This window comes from Cariama cristata, unplaced genomic scaffold, assembly GCF_000690535.1.
Source record: "Cariama cristata isolate BGI_N322 unplaced genomic scaffold, ASM69053v1 scaffold7536, whole genome shotgun sequence".
Classification (NCBI taxonomy): domain Eukaryota; kingdom Metazoa; phylum Chordata; class Aves; order Cariamiformes; family Cariamidae; genus Cariama; species Cariama cristata.
In genome coordinates this window covers 942-12,755 of record NW_009621454.1, presented here as the reverse complement: position 1 = coordinate 12,755, position 11,814 = coordinate 942, and the positions used below count along the sequence as shown (strand labels likewise).

Sequence of the window (11,814 nt, the reverse complement as noted above, 5' to 3'; positions counted from 1 at the left end):
CCCCGGGCGGTTTCCAAACAGGTCTCTGCAAAGGGGAAGTGTTTGTTTGCTTCTCTCCTTGGCTCAGCGCACGTTCTGCGGTGCCTTCCTCCCATCGACACTGCCCCCGCGTCCTGCGCAGCCAAACAAATCGCTCCTTTGCCTTGACTCATGAATGATGGAATCACATGCAAACTAGGTTAAACGGCGAGGTCGTGCCACGCTCCAGGGATCCCCACGTTCTCGCCAAGGTGTGGTCCAGGAGCGCCGATGGAGAGACCGTGCCCAGCCCCAGGGATGGTAAGGAGTCCTTGCGCCCGGGGAGTCGGCTGTTGGGTTGTGGCTTCTCAAGAAGCCTCTGCTTATTCCTCTAGCCAGCCCATTTCTGAATGAACCCTTTAATTGTTTTACCCTAACTGCTTACTTTAAAATTGATTAATCAGTCTTTTCCTGACAACTACCTAAATCAATGTATCTGTCAATACAGTAATTTTTAAATTAGTGTTTGTATTTAAAATGCTAATGTTAGTGCAGCGTTTTCTAGAAGTAAAATCTCAGTAAAGTGTTGAGTTCCTTCTCAAGAGCCTGAAGAGCCAGGGCTAGGCTGGATGCTGCAGGTGAGGTTGTTCTGACCAGAGTGAGCACGCACGGCTGTATCATTTTTGTCTCCTGCGGGACACAGTGTAAGTGTGGATATTTGCTGGGTGTAACTTTATGAAGTTTTGTGTATGCTGTACTTTATTCTGTCTCATGATCTACCTTTAAAATAAAATGCAGCGCTTTGAGAGCAGAGATCTAGTAACAGGTCCTAGACGTCAGAACAACTTTGAAAATACTTAAAACAATTACACAATTCGTGGAAGCTGTCTTTAGCAGATTTTGTGGCAGTCACATTGCTGCTCTTTCAGAGCTTAGTCTTAGCTTGATTTCAATCTATATCCCATTTTTGTAACATTTTGTTTTCCCCTGCCCTCTAATTGTTTTGCTAGTATTTTAACCACAGGGTCTTGCTAAAAGCTGGCTTTCTCTCGCCGTTCCCCAGCAGGCGGGTGCGGGTGTCTTTGCCTGAGGAGGCAGAGGAGCGGGCGCTTGCCATCCCACTCCATTTCTTTCCCTGTAGCATGAAAGCAGATTTTTAACCAACCTTTAGAAAGAAAGCAAAATTTGTCCTCAGGCAAACTCACGCTTGGTGCGGCTTCCTAGAAAGCTTTGCTCCTTAAAGAACGCTGATTGAGCTACTCACTTCCAAGCCGAAAGGAGAAGCTCTTTGTCCGGAGCCCGAGAGAACGGGGCGGCAGCAGCACCAGCAGCAATGCCGGCGGCTCTCCCGGCTGCAAACCGCCACGCGTTTGCCGGCCCGGCACTCGGCGTTGTCCCGGCAGGGAACAGCTTCTCCTCCTCCGGCCGCTCCGCGGGGCTGGGCGTGGGGCACTCCGTTATACACAGGGTGTGGGCTTGGCAGAAGTTATGAGCTGTGCTTGAATAAATCATACGCAGCGTCCTCACTTCATAGGAAGTTAATAACAAAAGTGATGTAAAGTTTGTGAATTTGGCTTCAGAGGCGTTTTGTCATGATCGTGGCTGTGCTGTCCCCTTGACTACAGTCGCTTTTATATCAATGAGGACTTAGTTGTAACTGAACCTTCCCTTCTTGAAAGGGCTTTTTGTAGAAAAGAGACTTGTAAAACCCTAGGAGCAGAAATGTGCTGTGTCTGCAGGACTGGCTTGGAAGTGCTCCAGCACGTCTGCCGTGATGCACATGATACGCGCTTTGTCCTCACGGCGCTTTCTGTGCAATTACCGAGTTACCAGCAAAACCCTGCAAAGTGCATGATGAATGGTTCAATTCATGTAATAAAGACACTCTCTCCTGGCTTCTCAATGAATTCTGAGTAATGCTGTCAGAGCCTGGCTGTATTGCAGCCAATGAGTTCATCCTTTATCAATTTTGACAGCAGACTTCTGCTTTAGCGATGAGTGAGGAGACCATGGGACCAGAGTTAGGTAACAAGGAGGCAGATGACTTCTAGCAAGGGCTGTGACAAAGTGGTGCCAGGCAAGTTTAACCTTCCCAGCCTCCGGTACTGCCGTGGGTTTGGCCAAGTGGCAGCTGGCACATTACGGCAGGTGCCTTCAGGTGATGCTCTCACTTCAAACTCTTCACACAGGTTTTTGCTCAAGCAAGTTTTCATCCTGCTTGGTAACTCAGGTCCATAGCTGAAAGTAGAAATCTTGTGTGCATAAGAGGTATTCTTCAAGTTCAAGTACCTACCTACCATATAAGCCCTAAGGAAATAGCATGCCGTATCCCCCTACTAGAGCAACAATATAAAAATAGCCATGCAATGATCTTTTACTAATATTTGGTATCTATTTTTTTTCCTTTTGCTTTCCAGGGTGTGAATGAGACAGGTGACTATTTGCCGATGAGTGGAGTCCTAGAAAAGTATTATCTTCCCACCATGTACAGCCTTGAGTTCATTTTAGGCTTCATTGGAAACACCATTGTTGTGTTCGGCTATATTTTCTGCCTGAAAAACTGGAAAAGTGGCAACATCTACCTGTTTAATTTATCATTATCAGATTTACTATTTCTGTGTACTCTTCCAATACTCGTGAACAGCTACTCCAGAGAGCAATGGGCAAAGGAGAGCATCTTGTGCCACAGCAACAGGTTCCTGTTGCATGCAAACCTGTATAGCAGCATCCTTTTCCTCACCGTTATCAGTATTGACCGATACATGCTCATGAAATATCCTTTCAGAGAATATTTTCTACAGAAGAAGAAAATGGCCCTTATTGTGTCTGTTGCCATATGGATCGGGGTGATACTGGAACTGCTGCCGTTGATGCATTTCCTGGAGCCTATAACGCCTGCCAATAATTGCAAGTGTCTCGATTATGCAAGCTCTGGGGAACCCATGAAAAACCTCATCTACAGCATGTTCCTGACTGTCTTTGGGTTCCTGATCCCTCTCTTGATCATGTGCTGCTTCTATGTGAAGATGGTTCTTTTTCTTAAAAACAGGAGCGAGCAACTCAGTTCTCTCCTGACCCTTGAAAAACCTCTTACTTTAGTCGTCCTCACAGTGGTTATCTTCTCATTGCTCTTTACTCCCTATCACATAATGCGCAATGTCCGACTTGCGTCCCGAATACCAGCCTTGAATGTCTCCGCGTGCACGCAGGACATCATCAACACCATTTACGTCATCACGAGACCCATTGCGTTTTTAAATAGTGCCATTAATCCGGTTTTTTATTTCTTAATGGGTGACCACTTCAGAGAGATGCTGATGGCAAAAATAAGGCAGCTCTTGGGCAGATTAACAACCACTGGCAAATGAATGAGTAAGGAGACCTCTTGTAGTGGGAGGCAGTGGGGAGGAAACTCTTAGGGAGAGCGTTCACCAATGTACAGTCCCATTTTTCTTTAGATAACTTTACTTATGCTATAGAATATGCATGAGCTGATTGTGTTCCTCTAAGTGCACTTGTTACCTTATTGTACAGGAGACCTCCTTCTGCTAAACTGGCTCCAGCAAAGCAGAAGTGATGCTCACTCACAACAGTACAGCCAGAAACTGTGCTCTCGTAGCAGGATACCCTATGGCCTAGTACTACTGTAAATAAAAGGTCATCGTGGTAGTTCTTAGAGGGAAAATATGCTGCTCTCAGAGGGCTTCTTTGTGAGCCACAACTTGATGCTGGACTGGACCTAGGTGAGGATAAAATGTGCCAGGGGCACCAATTCGTGTGTTCAATGCAGTCCAGGGATCAAGGTTGAGTCTACTTTGTATGAGTGTTTGCACACTCTGCATCTCCTGGGAGGTTTACCTTTCAGAACAAATAACTGGGACGATTTACATTTCCAGCTGATTTGATGGGGGTTGGCATCTCGGGTGTGGCAAAAAAGGAGGGTATGCAAATGGCTGGGTGGAAGGCTTTGCCGGCGTTGCAGGGGGAGGCAGTGGCTAGGTTGTTGGTTTTGTTTGTAACGAGTGCGAGGAGTGCAGAAAGCTGTAAGGCTCGGCTGCTGGCCTCACGAGCGTTTCATGGAAGCACTGAGACAGCAAAGACGTATGTGCGCGCAGACAGGTTCTTTCCACTTTGATGTTAAAGCTAGATTCAGCTTGCAGAAGTAAAAATAAGAAAATCTGTTGTTTGGATCTTAACGGAGATTTGCCTTCGCACATCAGTTGCACAGCTACGCAAGCTCATAGCGGCATTTCCGTAGCCACTTTTCAAAGTATGGACTGGCTTAACTTTAACGTAATTATCTATAAGCGCGAGCAGAATGTACCGCTTGAAGCAGAATTGAGACCTCACAGTTTGAACTTCATTAACAGTGCCGATAATGAATCAGGAGCTAACGAGGAGCCGGTTCTCTCCCTAACATCCCTGCAGAATCGTTGCAGCGGCAGAACTTATTCTCCAATTGGCTGACTTCAGACATAAAGGGTGAAGAGATCGATGAAGTAATGAGCTTGTACGAGCTCGGACTCGGGAAGGACCTGCCGAGAGCGGAGAGCACCGGGCCGTGCCGGGCGGAGCGCGGGCAGGATGCAGGCAGGGTGCAGGCAGCCCCCCCCACCCCACCTTCCAGCAGGCGATGGAGGAGCCACCGGTGAAGCACACGGGGAGCAACCCAGGGGCTCGCTGCTCCCCCAGGCACGGGGAAAGGACCGCCTGTCGCCTCTCATCAGATGCCTTTGGTTCTGCTTTCTGATGTGGTGCTCATCTGCAATACGCTTAACTGTTTCATTGATACCTACCTGCCTGGCAATAAACCGTGCATCCTATTTTAAAAAAAAAAGGCTCCTTTGTGTTGAGTGTTTTGTTTTATCTGCTCTTCCCTGTAATGTCCCTGAAGCCACGACATCTGCCTTTTTCCTGTTAACAGCAAGACCCTAAAAGTCTGTGAGCAAAACCACTCATTTGGCTCAATTTGAGGGATAAAGTAGCTGCTTCCCTCCGCAAGTACCTCGCACAAGTACCCGTGTCAGCGTCCCTCTGGGGTGACCACGACAGGGGCTGGGGGCTATGCCCAGGCACCCCCAGGCCACCCATGGGGATCCCCCTGAGCTCGGGGTGATGCTGCTGCTGCTGCTCCCGGTGACGCTGCGGGAAGGGTTTTGCTGTCACATCGCCGGAGGGTCTCCAGCACCGCGCCCCGAGAAGTTTGCCGTGGGAGGGCTGGTCCCGTCCCCCCCAGCAATGCTGCTGGCTAAAGCCACCGCTCTCCAGCTCAGCCGGCAGCGGTGCCTGTGCCGGAACAACACGACTCGGGGGACTGGGAACGGCAACCAGGCTGTGCCGGCGGGAAGAGGGGTGTCCAGGGACTGCTAACCAGAGCTCTGACTGGAACGAAAGGTGCGTAAATCCTTATTTCCTTTCCTCTGTTTGCTCTATAATGACTCTTTACACATGAATCGTTAAATCACTCTGTCGGCGGTGGAAAAAAGATCCATCGTGTGTTATGGCAGCACGGGCTGGGACAGATAAGGCTGGACTTGAGTTTCCATTATAAATACCTCCTGCTTTTGTAAGGGCCATTGTACGGAGCACCACGAGGCGATTATTCAGCTGGGTGTGACATTGCACGTGTTCATCCCAATACAGAGGAAGCTAAGAGCAGAATTTCCAAAAGCGGGCCAAATACTCCCCTTTTAAAGTTGGAGTCTCATGAACTAAAGAGGAATTTTCTTCCAGGGCAAGTACCATACAGAGATAAATATTAAGCTGAAACACCTTTAGGAGACTCGCCTTTGCCTTTTGCAGTGGACAGAACAGGACTTGTCAAATAAATGTTTATTACAGCTAAAACTGTATCTCTTTGGGGCTTTCCTGCATCAGCTCAGTGGCTCCTTTTTCTTGTGAATGGGCTTATATGGGGCACAAGAGGAGTTGGTGGGTTTTGTTTTTTTAAATACGTACATAATCCTGTGGCAGAAGTGGAAAGGCCATGTACAGTCCGCCTGGACACGCTGTTTCCATTTAATTTTTTTCCTGCATTAGAGAGCTGTGGTTGTCAGCTTCTATATCTGACTATCTGTATTTGCTTTCACTGCTGCCATCCACCTTGGGCTTGAGAGAGAATGCGAAAGAAGAAATTTTGCATTTCCAACACAAACCCACTTTCTGTTTAGCCTGAATTCTTGCGCGTGTCTCACGTAGGAATCCGCCAACACAAATGCAATGCCTATTGCTCCGCAATGCAACTGACTGCACCTGCTGGTCACCGGTCCACCTGGCAGAGTTATTGATGAGTTTGGTGTAATAAGGTGGTGAATATCGGTAATGCTGGAATACCACATTTGGTTCAATCTGCAACTCATGCGGTGTTCCTGGGTTTACAGAGGCGGCTCCTCGGCAAAAAGCTCACCGTGGTTCTTGGTGCCCTCACTCCAGACCCATGAGAGGCAATGCCCATTGAGGGCAGTTTGCCATGTGCCCTCCCTTCTTGGTAGTACTGCTTCTCTTCTGGTGATTGCCATCATCATCGCAAGGTATGGAAACAGCTTTCTTCACCTTTTGATGTCACGGGGCGGTTCCATGATACCGGTCATCCCTTTTTCCCTCTGCATAACGGCCGTATGTGCTGGGCGGTGAGGTGGCAGCAACTCCCGTTAAGCGCCGTTTCAGCATCCACATCTCGGCTGTGAATGGGGAAGCGGAGGGAAGGGGCTGCCGGGCGCTCATTCAGGCCCCTTGTTGAAGGGAGGGCAGGCAGGAAGGAGAAGGCAGAAGATACATAAACCTCTGCCTGCTAACCACTTTCCAGAAAATACCTTGTGCAATGCTCAGCTCACGTCATGCTGGCAGCTCAGCCTCTTCAGCAGCTGTGTGTGCAGAAGGGCGGCTGAAGACAGGCAGCTTCCCTGGGAACATCTGCATTGGTAATTTGAAAGTATCTATTTAATTAGGCCTGTATGAATCTGAAATGGTAAGCCACAGCCTACTTCTAATGATATTAGAAAACACGTCTCTGCCCCTTCAGAGAGTATGCGGGATGGCAAGGCTTGTTGGGGGAGCGCAGTTGACCCTGCCTGATGCTTGCCCCAGCTCATTCCTGCCCACGGGTGGGCACGGGATGCTCCGAGGCAGGCAGAGGCACGGGATGCTCCAAGGCAGGCAGAGGCACGGGATGCTCCGAGGCAGGCAGAGTCATGGGATGCTCCAAGGCAGGCAGAGGGACCACAGCCGAGGCACGAGGACATGGTCCTGTCACAATGTTATCAAAGCAAGGTTTGGTTTTCCTGTCAGCACACATCAGCAGCATTTTTGTTACTGCCAGGAAGGTGACTCTGCGCTTTTCATGTAGATCAGGAAGAAACTTATGATTTTGCTTTAATATTTTTTAGCACAAAAAACAGTCGTGCAGAAGCTCAAGTTGCTTTGAGGCATGGAAGGTCTGGGTTAAGATGTTCCCCTGAAGAGTGGGTTTGCTGGAAGAGGTGGCACTGCCGACCCAACAACATCCAGGCGTCACCACCCTGGTCCTGCCCGGGTCCAGCTCTGCTGTCCGCCCAGGCTTGGACCAGTCCAGCCCAAGCCCCATGATGGGACTGGAGCCATGGACATGCCGGATGCCACTGCCCTCCCCCCAGCAGAGACAAAACTGTACAGCACGTGGCATCCCATGTCTGGGTGATCAATGCCCAGGAGGTGATTTTTCTTTGTAAACAATGTGTAGTGACAGTTCTTAAGATCAATATGTTCAATTATTTGTTTTGCCATGTCCACTGAGGTGAGCAGGGTCATCTGCTTATTATTAAGTGCATCGAGTCACTAAGGATACCTCCCTGTGTACACACCGGTGTCACAGGTACCCACATGGCCATTCCCCATCAGCTTGGTACCCAGCAAGTCATTATCAGCTCGAAATATATGCTTTCTGTTCAGATATACTATATATCCATCATTAAAAAGGTGCAAAGTTAGAAACAAGTGCCTGTACATCTGAGAGCCCTGCACTACCTCATAGACCTCCCATACATTATATCAACTGGTTTTTATAACAGTGATGTTATTATTTCTCTAGTATCCATACTGCTCATACCATGGCACGTGAAATTTTAAAAGACAGAGGCTAGCTAATTAGAAAATTGGTTATTAGTTAATTTGGCTGAAATTCTGAAGGACAGCAAATAACTCTAACTTAAGCAGGAACAGGCTGGCAGCTGTTAAGCTCTTTTTTGTTTCTATGCAATGAAACTGCAAGAAGAATACTAAAAAAATCACATCAACAGTTTCCCATGAAATGGCAGCATCAAGCTGCTAACAGGGAGGTGAGGGCTGAGAGCCGTGGGGCGAGCGGGGCCAGGCTCAGCTGGGCGCAGGCTCGGTGCCCCGCATTTCCCCTCTGGACCCGGGTCCTGCAGCCCAACCCAAAACCTGCTGTCGGTTCCCGCAAACAAGCGGGAGTTGGAGTCGCAGAATGAGAAACAGAAATATTTGCATGCCCTGACTAAGCAAACACCACCCTGAGCGCTCGGTTCCTTCCTGACGAGGAGGACAAGCCCTGAAGGTGGCACTTCCTTGGCCACGCTCAGCATCTTTCCACCCTTGGTCCAGCCTCGAGCTGGGCTCTGCCTTTTGAAGCAGCCCAGAGACACAGGTGACCTCGTGTCCAGATGAAAGGGGGTTGTCCCAGCTAGACCACAGCCAGCAGCAGGTAATATTTACCTTTAGAAACAGTGCGCTGAAATCTCTGAAAGCGTTTTGAGGCTCAGGGTTATAAATCCCAGTGCTTTTGAAAATTGTCTTTCACAGCACTACCTATTATACAGGTTGGTGGCACTTAGAGAGCCAGGCGGTATGTAAAAACTACATCCTCTGAGATTTCTCATGGCAGATATTATTTCCCATTTCATGTATTTTTGCCCAAATTCCACACTGGTGACAGTTGGTTTGTGTAGATGAACATTGTCATCTTCAATGTTTCCTTCTTTTTACTGTCTTCACCGCAGACGCTGTACTCCAGCAGTTGGACTTGTCGGCCACCTAAGATGCAGGAACTCAGATTTTACTGACCGTTTATTCTAAGACCAGCTGTTGTTTAATTTCAGGAAATATTTTCTATTTAATAATACAAAAATACATAATGACACAGGACCACAGGATAACTCAGGGTAGAAGGGACCGCAGGAGATCATCTAATCCAACCCCCTGCTCAAAGCAGACAGCCATGAGGTCGGACCAGTACACCCACAGTAACTGTGAATGGCGAGTCTGATTTGACTCCATGTGAAGAACTAGATATAAAACAGATATAAGGATACATAGCCAAAATCAAAAGCCATATTTATATAATTAAGTTTTAGAAACCAAGCTGTTCAGAATGGATGAAGACGATGAACTATAAAAACCAAACAGTACAGACTAGTGCCTTCTAGAAGGAAAGTTTAGCAGAGGACAGTCACGCTATGTACATCACTAGCGTTAGAAAATGTAGCGGTGGGGAAGAGTTGGCCATGATCACACTGAACTGCAGCTATAAAGTAAAGCGCCGTAGTAAGAAACATTTGGCACATGCACCAAAGCTCAGAGCTTTGCACTTGCTTTGAACTGAGCCAGGTCTAAGCACGAGCCTGTGCCCCGGCTCAAACTCGGTCGCGTAAAACCCAGGCCCAAGACCTGAGCTCTTCGTGCTCTCCTGTGGCTGAAGGCAGCATTGCATCAGCTTGCTGGGCCTTAAAGCTAAGGCAAAGAGAAAAAAAACCAAAGTTTAATAATCTCTTCATAACTATTTCTCAGTCTGGTTTCTATCCTGATCATATGATATTCATTAACGTAACACATTAATTTTAACCCTTTCGATAATTCGAAATTGTGACACGTACAGCTGCCGCATTGCCAAGCCTAAGGGCATCATGACGGCGGTTGCAGGGGCAGGAGCAGGAGCAGCAGGAGCAGGAGCAGCAGCTGTGTACACACCGGTGTCACAGGTACCCACATGGCCATTCCCCATCAGCTCCCTTCAGCTCCCTGCCCTGGTTTCTCACGCTGCGGCAGCAGACCTGCCCTTTTCTTCTCTTAGACCTCAAAAAAGCCGTTCTGCTTAGCTTCGGAGCTCCTAGACAGAACCCAGGCACCTCGGGAGATTTTAAGACCTGTTGGGCTCTGGTCCCTTTCACCTTCTGAGACAGTCCTGGTTTGTACCTTTGATTTAATGGCAGTCTCTAAAATCCCCATCTACTTCCATTTCCCTGAAGTAATTAGTGAAAATTCTGATTGTTACACTTTACTATGGTGCATCTGGTCTTGCAATTAAAAGTAGCAACAAAATGTGATAAAAAATGATTCCTTATAGAACTTATCTCAAAAATGAATAAATAATCTGTAGCGTCTGACTAGAAAACCATGAAAATTTCTTTCCCAAATGACGACTGTTGAAGAGGACTGTTTTCTCCCCCCCAGGTTACTCTCTGCAGATACACCCGCTTTGTTTTCAAGGGGCAGGTCGCAGGGCCCTCTCATGAGCTGGTCACATCTCGCTTCACAGGCAAAATGCATAATTCTGCAAAAACCACCCGAAGGTAACAGTGCCCCACATGTCCCCGTGTTTCCAGCTCTGCCACCCCGCGCCGGCTTTTGGCTTTGTCTTGTATGTGCCAGGTGACATTAAGGTAAAAACCTCTCCATTGAAGTTATGCATGCATGCTCCTCTCTGCTTAATTCTTCTACTCCTGAGTACTATACAGACAAATTTAATTTAAAAAAAACCCAAAGCACAGCCTCTCCTGAGGGCTGTGTTTCACCTAGGCTGGGCTAAGCGATGCCGCGTCACTGCTGTCACCATGGCCGTGGACCGGCACTGGTGCTGGCTGGGGTGCCCTGGCCACCGCCCTGTGCCATCCCGTGCCGGCCATGCCAGCCATCTCTGGCCCCGCTCGGGATGCGGGCACCAGCACCAGCACGGGCTGGACATGTGCACACCGGGCTTCAGTTTGGGTCCGGCTGGGGTTTTTTGGTTTCATTTTGTTTTGTCTTCCCTCATTTTGGGTGGGGACAGCAGACTCGGCCTCCAGAAGAACAGGAATTCAGCTGTGAGTCAGACTGAAAACAGTCCAAGTATGTTTCAGTCCAAGCCCAGCCACCTGCTTTCCCAGTCAAATGCTGAAGCCAAGATATTGGGCTGCGTTTTACCACTGTTTTTAGGTGCCTGACGTGTCCGTCTGAAAGAGGAAGAGTTGCTTTCCAGGAGACGCCTGGTTTTAGGGGAAGGAGCTGCCAGAGCAGGACCCATCTTTTGAGGGCAATCATAACCGGCTCCGAACCCACCCGCCAGAGCGGTGGGCTGAAAAATGCATGAGTGGTTTTTTTCATTCATTCAAAACCCAAGCAAACCTCAGTTCCTCTGCAGCTCGGAATGTGTAAAATGTCCTGCAATGTTTTTTCTGACGTTTAGAGGGAATCTCCAGGATTTGCCTTAGTGCCCATTGCCTCTTTCCCCGTCACTGCCCAGGCACACCTGCGTGGGGGACAGGAACCCCGCTCCGATCCCCACCAGCTCTCTGGCAGCGCTCTATGCCAAAGCAGCTTCTGCTCTGCATTATCTTAATAATTATTTATAAGAATGTCTTTCCGGAAGAACGGGATTGCCCACGGGCTACCGCAGTGCCTGTGGATTTAGTGCTGTGCCACGCGAAGGCTGGCTGCCTGCAAAGTCAGAAAAAATCCTGGAAACTCGGAATGAGCTCTCCCCGCTCCGCTGCGGTGTCACCCCGTGGCTGTGCCCGCCGGCACGGCTCCCATCGCTGCCTGCTGGCACCCCCCGGCCAAAGTCACACCCCCGTGTTCCTGGCAGGGCAGCTGGCACAGCCGGGCGGC

At 48.8% G+C, this 11,814-nt stretch overlaps 1 protein-coding gene across 1 annotated transcript; it reads left to right on the top strand.

Moving 5' to 3' along the window:
* The first annotated feature begins 2,405 nt into the window (after positions 1-2,405).
* Positions 2,406-3,326, top strand: SUCNR1 (succinate receptor 1). The gene has a single exon (XM_009701968.1). The coding sequence runs from the start codon at positions 2,406-2,408 to the stop codon at positions 3,324-3,326; it is 921 nt and encodes a 306-aa protein (XP_009700270.1).
* The last annotated feature ends 8,488 nt before the right edge of the window (positions 3,327-11,814 follow it).

What these genes read in the sequence shown, in the direction of transcription:
- SUCNR1 (XM_009701968.1), top strand. Translation starts at nt 2,406, where the DNA reads ATGAGTGGAGTCCTAGAAAAGTATTATCTTCCCACCATGTACAGCCTT.